A 17119-nucleotide genomic window follows, 5' to 3' on the forward strand; every position below is an offset into this window, starting at 1 on the left:
ATGCTTACAGAGTGGCTAGGAGGTCTCTTTGTCGAGCCATCAACCGGGTAAACATTAACATGCAAGTAGAATTGCAGAACAACTAATCTGGAGAAGTTTTTTCCAAACAATTGCTCGTAATTGAAAATAGTGAAATATCTGTTAACCATCCCCTGGATACATTACATTCCCTGCCAATTTTACAAATTCAACAAACAAACTAATTGAGGTGGTGTTCCCAAACATGGCTCAAAATTGATGTATAGATAAGATTTGATAAGTTTTGTTTTAATAAGATACCGGTAGTTATTTAAAAATAACCCCGCCGCAGCAAGCCTGCAGACTAAGCAAATTTCCATTTACCTGGCTGGATTTCTACCAAAACATTTCATAAAAATTGTCACATTTATTTCCTATCTAAATAACATTAATTTTAGTGAGTACAAAGGTTTGCTGCTACATGTAAGATATAGAGGTGTGTTTTTTTTATTGCAATGTTGATAGCTTAGTATGAAATAAACAAAAATTGGTTAATATATATTCATAAACAAGTAAACTACAAGAGTTTATTTATTTTCCATAAGAATAACATGGGAATTTTAAATTTATAATTTTTTTTTATTATCCCCGTAACCAATATATATTATATATTAATATATATATTAATATTTCTAATTTCTACATTGTCTTGTAATGGGAAAATATGGTAACTATTCAAAGTATCTGGTAAGTCAAGAAATTAGAGCTGTTGTATTGTAAATCCTTTGTTACTGTACCATAGACAACTTGTAAAGAAAAAGATACTAATTGTAAAACCTATTTGGTTTTACGTCTAGTTCTGTGGTGCTTGATTTGTAGAACATAAAAAGCTAGAAACCTCTCTTTTCCTCTCTCTGCACCCTATATGCAAAATATGGGAGATGCTTTTTCATACATACACCACGACCACATATTTTGAATACTGAAAAATTGAATCGAATACTTTATTAAACTCAATTTTGGTAATAAGAGCAACTGAAATCAGTAAATAATAGTATAGCATACAGTAGTTGGTTTTTGCTTTGCAAATTTGTTCAATTGTATTTAACTTTCTTGAGACAGAGGCCATGGAAGACAATTCCATTGTGCTCACAATAAAATTAAGACCTGATGGATTAATGTTCTTTAATTGGCTTTAATGAATTTCAGTTTAAATGTTGCGGGATTGAAGGAAAGGAAGATTGGAAATATGCCCCGTCTTCATGCTGCAATGCTACATCACAACAAGGGAAGGTAATTTTATAATCTTGATTGTTGTAAACGTGGCACAATATTGTGTTTACAAAATACTAGTTGTTCTGCTCGTGCCTCTGCACGGGAACAGAACGCAGAAAAGATAGTGGCGATTCTTCGCTGCTTTGTCCAATAAAAACTGCTGATTGAGTAAGCGCTTGTTCTTGATGTAAATTAATATGATCAATGTCCAAGTCACAAGGAAAAATACTCTACAGTTGTGTTTTTCCCAGTTAAAACACATAAGGCTCTGAGCAAACTCAATAGTTCTTGTGTCCCTTAATTATATAAACAACATTTGTTTGCAACATCAATTGCTGTGTTTTAAATATATATAAAACTGTACTAAGGCCTACCATACACGTTCCGGTTTTCCTTCAGCCCCGGACTGTACAGTCCTGGACTGAAGGAAAAACTGAACGTGTGTGTCGATTCCTTCAGGCAGATCGTTGGCCGGACGGCCGGATGGGAAACACATCCGGCCAGGCCTCAAGGCCGCCGGCCTTGACACCGAATTGAACGTGTATGGCAAATCCCGCAGTCCAAGACAGTGCTGCTTCCCCCCACCCACCACATTTTCAGCATTATCGCATGTGCATGTGACTTATTTACTTCAATAAGCAAAGTATACTTATAAGTATACCACAAAAGGTACACGAGGGAAGCAGCTTATAAAGAGTTATTAGATTTATGAACAAATCTGACACAAAAGGAACAAAGGACACTGTGGTGAAAAAATAAACAACTTACGGAGTGCATTTAGAAAAGAGTTAAAAAAGTAAAACCTTCACAAAAGTGGTACTTCAGTGAGCTTAACTTCCTATTAGACCAAGAGGAGGCAAGGCGACTCCTGCCAAACTGTGCAGTTCCGGACTGAGCGTGTGTGGGGAGGTCACGACTCCGGCCAAACTGTGCAGTTCCGGCCTCAAGGCTCGGCCTTCAGTCCGGGATGGAACGTGTATGGTAGGCCTAATAAGTAAACAATTTGAACAGAATTCAAAGGTTTGATTACTATCCTATAAAGAAAAACGTACTGTAATTTCTCTTGATGCAATTTAGACATTATGGTAGAATCAAAAGGTTAACTCAAGGAAAAGTAAATAAACAAACTAAAACAAAAATCAATCTAACAGCTGATGCATCTCCAATATCTTAAATGTAATTTGATACAGACTTTTAATTGAGACTAGTGGTCGTCCAGTGGTCGAAAATTTGACCCAAAGATCAAAACATCCAATGTTCTTGTATTGACTTTAGGATACTGAATTAGACATCCCATCTATATGGACCAGCTGTTGCAATTTTTTTTTAACATAGTTCTGTAAGCAGTCACCGAATGCATGTCTTAAATTCTAGGCCTATTTTCTACCTTATTTTTTGTTACGGACAAAGTTGATGGGTCATAACAGTTGCTATTGCTCATAATAAGTCATTCCATAAGTTTGACTTCGTAAGAAACATTGTGTATTCGACAGAAATAAGTCATTTAGATCAGCACAATCTGTTGGTGGCTCACATCAACTACGATGAATTTAATAAAAAAAAAAACTGGTGACAACTTTAACATGGGAATGGAATGTAAAGATACAGGCTAGCCTGTACCTTTAAAAAGCTTCTCTATTTTCACCCCACGCTGTAAGTAAAATATGTGATCGTAATTTCTTCCATTTGTTTTGATTTTATGTTTATATTTTGTTGTTATTTCGTCGCCAACATGGCAACGCATAAAGCCCATGTTAATTTTTTTGAATTTCAAATCCATTTTTGTGCTTATATTTGAGCCTATTTTAATTTTTAAGGGATTCTGCACTTCTACAGGAAAATATCTTTCTAACGGTATGCGTGGATTTTCCCTGCGATGCACACGAGCTGAGAAAAAAGGTTTTAAAGAAACATGCTTGCCTATTAATGTATAGACGAGAGGTCGTCCAGTGGTCGAAACTCGACCATAAATATGTAATGTAAACTTACTCACTTCTCTATTTTCACCCCACACTGTAAATAAAACATGTGATTGGAGTTTCTTCCATTTGTTTTGATTTTATGTTTATATTTCGTTGTTATTTCGTCACCAGCATGGCAACGCATAAGATCCATGTTAATTTTTTCAAATTTTTAAACTCATTTTTTGTGCTTATCTTTGAGCCTATTTAAATTTATAAAGGGATTCTGCACACCTACAGGAAAGTAGCTTTCTAACGGTATGCGTAGATTTACCCCACGATGCACACGAGCTGAGAAAAAAGGTTTTAAAGAAACATGCTTGCCTATTAATATATAGATAGAAGATAGATTCCTACTCTTAGGCAAGGCCCCACTAGAAAAACAGGCCTTGCTGCAGCACAGACAGCGCAACACTACGTCACTACGGATAGTTGTACTAAACTCTTACCATTAAAATCTTACAAAGAGCCAGCTATGACTTATTTGCCTAAAACATATAGGAATGACAATGGCAATGAATTTATCAATGGAATCTATCCACTAGTGTGACGTCATGGATCCTGCAGCATGGCCTGTTTTTCTAGTGAGGCCTTGCCTTAGGAGAGAGTTTATTAAAAAACTGATATTTTTGGGGCAGTTTCACATCAAGACCTTTCATTCAATTATGCGGTTGATAGGTGTGCGTCTTATGGTTTTCTCAAAAGTTGAAACCCATCCTAGCTTTATATAATATAGATAGATGTTAGGTTTATAATTATTTAGATTGAAACTTCTGCAACATCCTAATACGCAAAAATATTAATTTTATTTCAGAAATTAGGCTTAGCTATTAGCGAATTTCCCTATAGGGAAGTAGCTATTACCGTCGGTCTCATGGTAAGACCTAAGCCTGGGACCGATTTCCTTTTTCATTTTGATGTTCCCAGAGGCCAAAAACACCATTCGTTCAAATTTTTCTATATCTATATATAGAGAGAGATATATATATATATATGTGTCCATCCGCACGATAACTTGAGTAATTTTTGTCCGATTTTGATAAAATTTGGTTTGAAGGTGTAAGGCGGGATAAACTTGAATGAGTTCGCGAACCAGCATGATTGGACTATGGGAACGTGGGTTTATGGGGGGTTTTATGGGGTAAAAATAGGTCTTTCCCATTTTTGACCCTAAAAACACAAAATTTCACAATTTCTTTTTAAACCATTTTGTAGAGCTTAAAAAACAAATAATTTAGTACAGTATATTGAAGCGTTACTATGCGCCTAATTGTAACGGAGAAAATTCAAAAAAATTGTAATTTTAAAATTCCCATGTTATTTTTATGGAGAATAAGTCAACTGTTGTAGTTTGCTTATTTATGAACATTTTTTTATCGATTTTGGAAAACACTTTTATTTCTTACTAAACTATTATCATTTTATAAAAAAAATCTTTTTTACCCTTCCTGTTGCAGCAAACCTAAGTACTCGTTAAACTAATTCTATTTAAATAGGAAATAAATGTGCTATTTTTATGGAGGCGTTTTAGTGTAAATCCAATCAGGTTAGTGGAAATTCGCTTAGTCTGCAGGTTTGCTGCGGCGGGGGTATTTTTTTAAATTAATGATCTTTTGTAATTGTGTAGAGTTGTAAGTTAAGCCATATTACACTTTTGAAGAAACTCCCTTGGAGGATCAAAATATCAAATTAATTTGGGTAGTGAACGTTTTTAGACTGCCTGGACTCTTTTCTTGGATAGTTGTGTACCTTTTCTTCCTTCCTTTATTACTCCTATTACCTGGGGACCGAGCTTTGCTCAGGGATAATCATTAGTTTACTCTGAAAGCAGTCTTAGTATTGCAGATACCTGAATCCATTCCCTACACTCCGCACTGCTAGCCTTTACTAATTCTTTCACCATTTCCTGTGTCGTGGACATGTTTCCCTCTCTTTCCATAGCATTTCAGTGTGGTATTGCAGATAGGCTTACATAATTCTAACTGCTACAAACTGTTTCCACTTCCCACACTCCACACTGCTCGCCTTTTCTACTTCCTTCACCCCTTCCTAAGTCGCGGACCTGTTTCCCTCCCATCCCATAGTATTTTAGGATTTCAGATACCTTAATATAATCGTCATGAACAGTTCCCACACTCCGGATAGCTCACCTTAACTACTTCCTTCACAACTTCCTACGTCTTGGACCTGTTTTGCTCCCCTCCCATAGCATTTTTGGATTGCAGATACTAAATCTAATCGTCATAAACAGTTCCCACACTCCGGACTGCTCACCTTGACTACTTCCTTCACCACTTCCTACGTCTCGGAACTGTTATCCTCCCTTCCATAGCATTTTAGGATTGCAGATACCTTAATGTAATCATCATAAACAGTCCCCACACACCGGACTGCTCACCATTACAACTTCTTTCACCACTTCCTACGTCACGGACCTGTTTCCCTCCCTTCCCACAGCATTTCAGGATTGCAGATACCTTAATCTAATCATCATTAACAGTTCCTACACCCCGGACTGCTCGCCTTTACGACTTCCTTCACTACCTCTTACGTCACGGACCTGTTTCCCTCCCTTCCCACGCCATTTTAGGATTGCAGATATCTTAATCTAATTGTCATTAACAGTTCCCACACTCCGGACTGCTCGCCTTTACTACTTCCTTCATCACTTGCTACGTCGCGGACCTGTATCCTTCCCTTCCCTTCGCGTCGCGCATCGATCAACCCATGGGAAATGTTTGTGACTCTTACGTGTGTATTCGTTTTTTATGTTTGTGTTCGTGTCCGTATTCGTATTTGTGTTCTCGTAGTTTAAATGTGATGAATTCGTATGAATGACAACTTTTGACCTCCTTTGACACCTGAAGAAAGCCCCCTGAGAGCTCAAACTGCAGTAGTGTAATACTACTCCAAGGATCACCTGACAGTTAAGGTATTTAAACCATTTTTAATTAACTAAAGTGATTCGGAGGCTAACATCATGAAATTTAAGGATTGCAGATACCTTAATATAATCTTCATAAACAGTTCCTACACTCCGGACAGCTCGCCTTTACTCCTTCCTTCACCACTTCCTACGCTGCGGACCTGTTTTCCTCCCTTCCCATAACATTTTTGGATTGCAGATACCTTAATCTAATCATCATAAACAGTTCCCACACTCCAGACTGCTCGCCTTTACTACTTCCTTCATCACTTCCTACGTCACGGACCTGTTTCCCTCCCTTCCCATAGCATTTTAGAGTTGTAGATACCTTAAATCGTCATAATTAGTTCCCACACTCCAGACTGCTCACCTTTACTACTTCCTTCATCACTTCCTACGTCACGGACCTGTTTTCCTCCCCATAGCATTTTTGGATTGCAGATACCGTAATCTAATCGTCATAAACAGATCCCACACTCCACACTGCTACCCTTGACTACAATGTATCGAGTAATTTTCAGTATAATCTTTGCTCAATAGTAACAACTGATGTTTTTCCTTTTGTACTGTATATTTTCTAGTATACTGTGGATAGACAACTTACAAGTCTTTTGTTTACTTGTTTACTTGTTTACTTGTCTTTTGTTGTCTTTTGTTTACTTGTCCTTGTTATTTAATTCAGCCAAGATGGTTACTTAGGAACCTATAAGACTAATTTAAATAAAATGTCACTTTCAGTTTCATTTTTCAACGTAATTAGATTTTTGTTGGCAGTTCGAACTGCAGTAAACTCGTTTTTAGGCCAGGAATAAACTATTTACAACATTTGAAGAAAATCGTCGGAGCCGTTTTCGAGATCTTGGTGCAAGCAAGCAAGCAATCATACATACAAGCAAACATTGCTCATATTAGAGTATAGGATAAGCCAAGTGATTTGGAATTCTAAATCATGCCTATTGTAAATTTTATCTAGAGGCTACATCAATGCCCTGTGATGTATCCTCTATTTACTAAACAAACATGTATATTTTAGCTCATACCCCTGCTATATGAACTGTAGTTACATAAAACACAACTATGATTTAAGAAAATAATTTTGAGTCTAAAACTAATTGTTACAAGGGTTAAAAAATTCAGCTTTTGATACTAGTAGAAGTCCAACTTCCAGCAAGTATGCTTGAGCATCTTAAATGTGAATGAATTCATGCCTAAAAGAAGTAGGAATTATTTCCTTGGAAGTTTTATGGTAATTGTTTAGAAAATTTAACTAGACAAATTTACATAATTCATCTACTACCCTGTGTACTAGGGATTTATGCTTAGGATAATAATGCTTAGTACAAATTCATCATGAGAGTTGCTTTAAATAAATGTTTGTAACACTCAGGGCTGCAGCTATATTTTTCTAGGAAGGAGGGCAAGTCCTTAATTTGCAGCCCCAGTCAATCTTAACATGAGGCACACAAACGTTTAAAAAAAACAGCCCAAGCGTTTAATGACATTTTTATATTACATTATTAAAAATGTAATAATTTTTAAGATTGGTATATTATTATGAAACCCCTAAAACCATGTAAGTACAATTTTTAAGTGAGCAAATAAAACAAATCATAATAACTAGGAGAAACCCGTCGAAATCGACGGTTAGGGGCCTTTTCGTTTATATTGGCGTACGGCTTCATTGGCAACAAATAATGCAAATAACATAGCAAAGTGGCATTTCCAAAAAGCAAAGAATATACTGAAAATTGGCTGTTACGTAAATATTGACTTTTAAATGCATTGTTAATGCATCTGATAAAGGTATTGTGTTATCTAGTTTAAAAGTAATATGGCCTTATTTCTGTCATTACAGTAGCTGCATAGTATTTACTCTTTGTGCCATTTTTACAGCCAAAATGTCATGTTATTTTCAATGATGCTACCAACCTAGTGGGCCACGGTCCGTAATATAGGCCACTGCAAATAATTTGTCAAAGATAGGTACCGGTACCATTCTAGGCAAGGTTTCTGTGTTTAAGGATGTTATTAGACATGATAAGAACTCAATGAACTTCTTCTACAGATAATTAATCTGTTGGAGAAATATAAGCCGAATTATAAATGCGAGTTTGGGCATTTTGTAACTGTATAAGTAAGTTACACAGTATTTTTAGGCTGCTGCTCATTCCACTTAAGAATATATTTTTTAGAGACAAATTAAATTGTTTTTGTTGCTGAGTAGCGATAGTTAACATGCAGAACCCTTTTTGTTAGTCCAATAACATTCAAAGGCTCTCTTAAAGTTGAAGTTCTTATTTGTATACATACCCTTATTATGTTTTTACTAAGCGGAATGAATACATCAAAGTAACCTCTCTGAAAAGTCTGCAGTAAATTGCAGTTTTCCAGTTTAATGACTTTTGAAATCATGCACATATTTCTACATAAATATTGTAAAATGTTTTATCCAGTTGCTGTACACTAATATTAATTTAACAAAATATGGACACGGCTCATATGGACAACGTGCCCTTCTGAACTTGTACTGTATTACACAATCAAAGACTTTTCCAATGATTGAAAACATCTATGACAATAATCTCATGAACCTATGATGATGTCTACAATAATATGATAAAATATAGGCAAAAGTGGTAATAAAGGCAGACACCAACCCTTACAATAGATATAAGATAGTTCAATAAGGAATAATTGTAAGAGTTACAATAAAATGATTGTCAACTGATTTCGTAATGGAACGTTATATTGCAAAACATGGCATGATACAGAAGAAAATCAATTTTAAAATCAGTAGCCTAAATAATAGTGTTGCAAATAGTTCTTTTGTACAATTCAATAACTCCCAATAAACGTGTGTTGTTTAAAATACAATTTAAGAATGAACAGCTGTTTAATTCAAAAGTATTATCCACATGATCAAAATGAAAACAAATCTGTGGAGGAATCTTTACAGCCCTAACAGGATTGCCTTCGTTTTTCTTTTGATAACTCATCTAAGACCTTTCTTTGGACACCTCTACCAAGTTTCTACGCCCAGCCGTTCTCTCAAACTAGTGGAGACAAAGTTTCCAATTAAATATTTCGATTCCTCCATGTTAATCTTATGGGAGAAAACCCAACTTTGATGGATGATCCTGCCCAAACTAATAAAGATTTCAAAAAATGAAAAACACTTTGCAAAACTACAGATCAGGGCCATTATTTTGACTTTTTAACCATTAAAATCGGTCCAAAAATGAGGGAGGAGTTCTGTTCACAAAAATCGGCTTAGCGTATTATATATATAGATAGATTATTAAATTTGCAGTGATCATACAGCTCACTAAACATACTCAATAACTTTATTTAATTTATAAAGAGGAAAATTACTCTAGGCCTCGGGTAAGATAAGATAAGAGTGGCAAGTGTTGAGCGGCAGACAGCGAGTGGCAACCTAAGCATTACGTAAGCGGCGGTGGTGGCTACGATAGAAGCGGCAATTTTCTTGAGGCTCATCAAATTTACCCTGTTGTAGGTGACAGTGAAGTTTAAGATGGTTGACTGTGCAGACCACTATCTGAAAATCGTCTTTTAAAGAAGAAAAAAACTTAGTTTTGATAAATAGGAGGTGTAGGAGACGATGGGGGTACAACCGATTAACAAGAGGAGAGGAGTGTTTGAAGAATACCACCATTTAACTCTAGGGAAGACAGTCATAGATTCCTTCAAATTACACAAAGATGTCCATCCCCTACTTTTGACTCCATTTTGAGCAGATTGAGGTGGAATATTGAGAAGAGAAGCACAGGTTTACAACAAAACTGAAGCATGATTCATGCAAGCGTGTTTTGGCAAAAAAAAAGACCTTAAGACAATGAGTGGCTCTTTGCGGCGCCGGAGCAGAGAGGGGATCAGGGGTAGGATGGCACAGGCAGCGGCACTCTACTCTACACACAGCTGTAAATACAAGAAACGACTTGACTTTGACCTTGAACAGTCATGTCCGCCACTCCCATCCCTGCAACGTCCCCCCTACCCATCCCACCGGTGTTCTTATAAATATTTTATTAAGAGCCCCTTACATTGTATTGGCTAGAGGCTAAACCATTACAGTATGCAAAAGCAAACTTTTTTGAGAGGTTAAAAAAATTATCTAACAACCGTAATTTTGCCGCCCGGGGTAAACGATATATAAGTGGTATACTTGTAACAATTAGGAGTCGGAGGGAAACTTTTACTTTGGATGTTGAGATTTTGTACAGTAGGTACTAAATTATAAACATTTTGTCACAATAAATTTGACATTTGATTTTTTTTCCAGATGGACTGCATTAAACATTTCATTAGTAAGGAACAAGCATTCAATCATGGATGCAAATCCAAGCTTGAAAACTACTTTACCATCCTTTTGGTAATAGCTGCTGGCTTACTACTTGTGATATTATTACTCTTGGTAAATGCATGTATTAGCTTTTGTATCTTCATGTAAATTATACATATACTATGCCAATGCCGGTTCTGGGACCTTGTCAAGAGGGGGCTACCGTGGAATGTCCAAAACGCCCTAAGAAAGGGGGGGGGGGGTTCAGTGGTCCTCCCCTGGAAAATTTTGTATGGCTGAGTAGCTGAGTGGTTATAGTGCTCGCCTAGCAAGGTTGTCGGATTGATCCTGAGAAGAGTCAGTAGCTTTTTGATGGTTCAAAACCGGACCCAGCTGTTCCTGATCATTGGGATTTGAATAAATGATCCTAGCTAATGAAACTGCTGAACTTAGTCAGTAACAAAGCTACACAGATTATCTCAATCCATTCTACACCCATTCTACACTCATATTTGGTTTAAAATATATACCTGAGAGACGTCCCCATCTCAGTTGATAATGAAAACATTTTTAAAGTCGTTTGTTGACTTTCTAAATCCAAAATATTGGTGGAAAGAGATCTGATATCTACTAATGGATGCCGGCAGAGCGACTGACGGACCTGTGCCGGATGAGTGTAGATAGCGTAACAGGAAATTCATTAAAGAAAACATTTTTTACTGTGATGCAATTGATGTGACGCGCCGGAACTGATGTGTGTGAATCGACCTTTACACTTTTATACAATTTTTCATACTACAACTGAAGTTACTTTTATTAACACTTTAAGCCCTAAGCCTATTTTTAATTTCTCCCCCTAAACAAAGTGTATGAAAAAAGAATTGTTTTAGTCAACAATTTTAAGTTTGAACTTTGGGTGGAAATATTCGTTTTGGGTTCCCCTGAATCAAAAAAAGTGGTTTTTGAAGTGATGTCTGAGTTGTGTGTGCATGTGTGTATGTTTGTGTGTGGTTGTGTTCAGAGCTACAGACTACACCTCGGATTTTGCCGAAGTTTGGTATGTACTAATCCATGGTAACTCCAGGGGTATTTTACTTTTTATGTAATTTAGATTTTTAATGGTGATTTTCCATAAAACCCCATAAAATTACAGGATAATCAGATAATCTTCACAAAAATGGCGAGAACATATTGATTTGATAATTTAGTAGTATGGTCCTTTTAACTCTAAACAAAATATTGCAATGCTGTAAAAACTAGACTATAATCATTTCAATGTAACATTATTCAAAATTTATTGCAATTTTTGTGATTTTACTCATAAAATATCATTCTTACTTCCACCACTATACCTACTCATTATAAGGATTTTGACAAGCTAATGAGAGAAAGTATATGTCAGTTTGCCGACACCGTTAATTTGTTTTATCTGGTAATTATTTTTGAAACTACACTCTGCACAAACTACAAACTAGATACAAAGAGAAAACCTCTGCAACTCGACTGCACCATAATTACTCGCAACTCAAACTGATCCTAGGAGAGGGGTAGGGGGTAAATATTGTTTTGGCGTAGTCCAGGTATATGGCGTGTCAAGTAGATAGCCGGACACAACTGGTATAGCCCATTTAGTACTTTATTTTACAAAATCTTAAGAAGAAAAACTCCGAAAGCGGCCCCTCATACCCTCAACCCTCACGAGGGTTAAGGTTGGTCATTCACACCAGCTGAGCCATACATTAGTAAGCTATAGATTGCACATGTAATCAGTGCACATTTAAATCAGTGCATATGTAGAAAGACCTCAATGTCACACTCGCCAGTGCAACGCCTAAGCCAAATGAGCAACCATGCCACCGTTGGCCAAATCTGACAAATGCCACTATAAAATACACAAGCACACGCAGATTAGATTTGACAAACTGATTCCTGAGCTATACTTGGCCTTAGTGTTTAAAGTGTCAAACTTTGCCATTGATAACAACAAGCTCTTTAGGGATTCTTAATCAATCATCGGGCATAAATCAGTTCTAGTGCCGACATACCCCTGATCCTCTAGTGCACAGAATTCATTTACTTTTGGCGTGTCTTGTACTACTTTGAGAATAATTTTATCTGACCATAATGCACTGTTTATAAATCTACCTAACAAATTGATAAATGACAAAAACAAAAAGGTTTTTTATAAAAGAATTTTTTGTAAAAATGCTATGAACGAATATGTAAAAAGTTTTGAAATTTACAAAAGTCAATTATGTTTGGATAATTGTAATGTTAATGATAGTTACAACCATTTTTTGAGGTATTTTATAGGGCAGTTGAATCATTATTTCCCACTAAAGGCTGTAAAAAAGAAATCTAAGATAAAAACTGTTATATTGGATTGGGTAACAACAGGTATTAAGGTTTCTAGCAAAAGAAAGCGCGAGTTGCATTGGCAAGCCAAAACCAGTACAATCCCAATTTTTCTTAACTATGTAAAGTCTTATAAAAAGATATTTCGTAAAGTTGTAAACAGTTCTAAAAAAAGGTCTAACAGCAAATATATAAATAATGCATTAAATAAACCAAAAGCTATGTGGAAAGTTGTAAATAACGAATTAGGCATTAGAAAAGAGGATAGTTGTGGCAATCATATTTAATTAAAAGTCCCTAATAATGAAATAATTGAAGACCAAAATGTTGTTAACAAAACTTTTAATTCTTTTTTTTAATGTTGTTAATAGCTTAAACTTGCCAAATCCTATTGTAAAGGGTGTCCACCCAAATATGAAAATATCTGTGAATATAAAGGGGTGTTCACTGTATAACTTTGAACCAACAAAAATGAAATTTAAAAAATAATATTTTCTTTGGAAAATAAGACATCGGTGGGTTGGGATGAAGTTCCCATTTCACTCATCAAAGCAGTAGCAAATAAAATTGCTGAACCCCTCTCAGATATAATTAATAAATGTTTTGAATGTGGTATTTTCCCGGAAAAATTGAAATACTCTCATATTACTCCGATATACAAAAAAGGGGCTAGAACTGATATAAATAACTACCGCCCAATATCTGTTTTAAGTAATTTTTCAAAGATATTTGAAAAAGTTATCAATTTCCGGCTAGTAAACTATTTTAACAGCAATGATTTGTTTTATGAAAAACAGTTTGGGTTTAGGAAGACATTCAGCACTAACAGTGCACTGATTGAATTTATCAATGATGTTACAAAGGCTTTGGACAGGTCTGAAACTACTGCTGGTGTTTTCTGTGACCTGTCTAAAGCCTTTGATTGTGTGGATCATTCAATTTTGCTTTCTAAATCAAAAGACTACGGTATAAAGATTAAAAGTTTTTCTTTATTAGACTCTTACTTACAGAACAGAAAGTATAGAACAATAGTGACCAAAAACGGTGTGAAACATATGTCAAACTGGAATTTATCTAATTATGGTGTACCTCAATGGTCAATATTGGGTCCTCTGTTTTTCCTGATCTTTATTAATGACCTTCCAAAAGCTATTGGCAGAGATTTAATCTTATTTGCTGATGATACAACAGCAATCATAAGAGAGGATTCAGTAAATAACTTAATTGTATAAATGGAAAACACTTTGGATTGTATGAAAAATTGGTTTTCAGATAATGGTTTAAAGCTGAATATTGACAAAACTCATATAATCAAATTTTCTTTAAAAAACAATGTAATTCTTGATAAAATTCCAAATTTAGTAGAATCTCATAGATTTTTGGGTGTATTGCTTGATACTCATATTAATTGGAAGATTCACATAGATAAGATGAAAGGTAAACTAAGATCTATTTATTTTGCTTTCTTTCACCTGATAAACTGTGTACCCCAGGATACATGTATCACAGTTTACTATGGATACGTTGAATCCATTTTGAGGTATGGAATCATATTGTGGGGAGTGTCAACAGAAGTCAAATCCCTACTAATTTTACAGAAAAAAATTATTAGAATCTTAACCAAATCAAGAAGGAGAAAATCATGTAAAAACCTGTTTAAAAATCTTAGAATTCACACCATTTTTGGATTATACATAAATGAAATTCTAAATTGGATACATAACACTAAGGAAAATTTGTCAGATGTAGTCAAATTTACACATAATTATAATACAAGGAATAAATATAATTTCAGATTACCACATCACAAATTGACGACTTTTAGGAACAGCCCTCAATATATGGGACTGTACAATGAATTACCCCTGTATCTTAAAAATTTAAATGCTACTCAATTCAAAGACAAAATAATAGATAAAATAATTGAGAAAGCCTACTATTCACTTGACGAATTTTTGGAGAACCCTATAGTGTAGATAAAAATTCTCTGATATCCTACATGAGTTTTTTTTAATTATTTTAACTATTAATTTTATTATAAAATACTTCACTATGAGGAAACACCTGTTCTTATGTATGAAATGTACTTTATAAAGAACGTTTTGTGTAAATAAAATATGTCTTATGTCTAATAACTTTGTTTCAAATTAAGATTGAAGTAGTTGAATGAAGTATTCCAAGCCACTTTAACTACCTTTAAAACATCCTTTATTCACATATGTTCCAGATTTTGGACATCATCATTTCACTTTGGTTGATAAAAAATTACGAAAGAATCATAAATTGCCGAGAGGTTTACTATGTTTTAAAAGGAAATCCTTCAAGAGAGATTAAAAGAGGCAAAAGTTAAGACTGCACAACAAAAAAGTGGGCATTACTTAGGTATACTAAGTAGATGTTTAGTGAATCGTTGTAGTAGCTTATTGTAAATTATGTTACTCATCAAACCTGTTTGAAGTTAAGCGTTTTCTCTACCTTCATGGGAACAAAAAAATACCATAAGCCTCAAAATGTATACACATGGTACTGAACATGAATCTAAATAAAACAACAGATAAAAAAAACTGTCAGTAAGTAATTTGTTTTAGAGGCATTACTGTTGTTAAAACTTAATTTTATGGGACCAAATTTTGAATTGTGGTATTCATTTTATTTTACTTATTTGGTTATTAACACAAGGAAAAAAAAGTTTTTCATATTACTGTATTGTTAATGATCTGTGAAAGCCTTACAAGGCACTATTTCCAAGTTAAAACAACAATAATTAATTACTGTGAACTAATAGCCTAGCATTCAAGTAATTACAAGTGTAAAATGATTTCTCTTCTCTAATTAAACTAAACCTAAGGACACACAGAAGTAAAAGAAGGTATGTCGCAACTAAACAGATTTAGAAGAAATAATATAGCACTCACTGACTATATGTGCACTAAAGCTTGAGTCTCTGCTTTACGCCCTCAAGACTTCCACGCCATAAAGGTGTTTCTTGGTGCCAATTCCGAGTTGAAGGTAACAAGTATTCAAACTTTACTCATATTATATATAGGATTGTTCTGTTGTATGTATACAAAAATAATGTATAAATAAAAAACTTTTTAAGACAAAACGTTTTTAAACGCACTAAAAAGTAGAAAATAATTTAGAAATATGTGGAGAGTATAAATACTTGTAACATTTAAAACGAAAAACGTGGGGTGCATGCAATAGATAATTTACACCTACCTTCACCTATTGAACTAATGTATTATTATCAATTGCATGCACCCCACGTTTTTTGTTTTAAATCTCACAAGTATTTATACTCTCCACATATTTCTAAATTATCTTCTACTTTTTAGTGCGTTTAAAAACGTTTTGTCTTAAAAAGTTTTTTATTTATACATTATTTTCTACTTTTTAGTTTTTAATGTGTGAGGATGTTAAATCTATTTCAAGCATCTATATCAGATTAAGACAGATGCATGTGGGAAATCTAAGGTTTATTTGAGTTTCTTTTCATATAATTATATGTATTAGATTGAATGTATGGCCTACCTACTAACTATAAATATATCAATCTATTTAATTTATTGTCTACTTTTTAGAATAATAAATAAATAACAATTGACATTATTAACAAACGCCTTTATATCTGCAATCAGATTGTTTATCTTTATTTTGAAATGTTTGTATACAGAATCTCTTGGGAGCAAAACCTGTACCTCTTAACCTCTGCTCTTTGAACTGTCAAATTTAAGTATTTACCTGACCCGCCCTGTTAAACTTCCCTATCCCAAGCGTGATGTATATAACTTCGTTACTTCTCGAGTGATGTAAAGTTGAAAAAAAAACTCACTCGGTGATGTAATGAAACCCATTTAAATAACATTGAGTGCTTAACTTAAAAAATATACCTCTCCAAAGAGCCAACGACATTCAACGCTAGAAATCAGCTGCGCGCTTGAATTTTATTGTTATGTTTAGAAGAATTTTCCTAACCTAGCTTTTGTTTGTAAATGAACGTTACTGTTAGAAGATGAGTGAAATGGATAATGAAAAATATTGTTCGTAACCTCCTGTATATTGTCGGGTCAGGTAAAATCTTGTACGTTACACGTTACACAAGAGCGTGTTTACATCACTTCGGTAAATTATGCAACTCGCTTACGCTCGTTGCACAACATTCACCTGCGTGATGTAAAAACGCTCTTACTACACTTGTAAGGTAAATAGCTATTACAGCTGACTTAAACTAATTGATATATTTACATGCTTTCAAAATGTAAACATGAAAATTTTGGAGGCCCATGGGGCGTAGCCCAAGGGAAATATGAAAATTAAATTACATAATATTGCATTGTC

The 17119-nt window shown here is 34.6% G+C and overlaps 1 protein-coding gene across 1 annotated transcript in view; it reads left to right on the forward strand.

Moving 5' to 3' along the window:
• The window catches only part of LOC129004963 (uncharacterized), a 106819-nt gene extending 95328 nt beyond the window's left edge, over positions 1-11491 (forward strand). The window contains exons 5-7 of the mRNA XM_054433691.1: positions 1168-1251; positions 2079-2214; positions 11445-11491. Of these exons, the coding sequence (XP_054289666.1) occupies positions 1168-1251; positions 2079-2214; positions 11445-11491 (267 nt within the window). The remainder of the gene's footprint in view (positions 1-1167; positions 1252-2078; positions 2215-11444) is intronic.
• The last annotated feature ends 5628 nt before the right edge of the window (positions 11492-17119 follow it).

This window comes from Macrosteles quadrilineatus, unplaced genomic scaffold, assembly GCF_028750875.1.
Source record: "Macrosteles quadrilineatus isolate MER2022 unplaced genomic scaffold, UCM_ALF_1.0 Scaffold_13__1_contigs__length_4303367, whole genome shotgun sequence".
NCBI lineage: Eukaryota > Metazoa > Arthropoda > Insecta > Hemiptera > Cicadellidae > Macrosteles > Macrosteles quadrilineatus.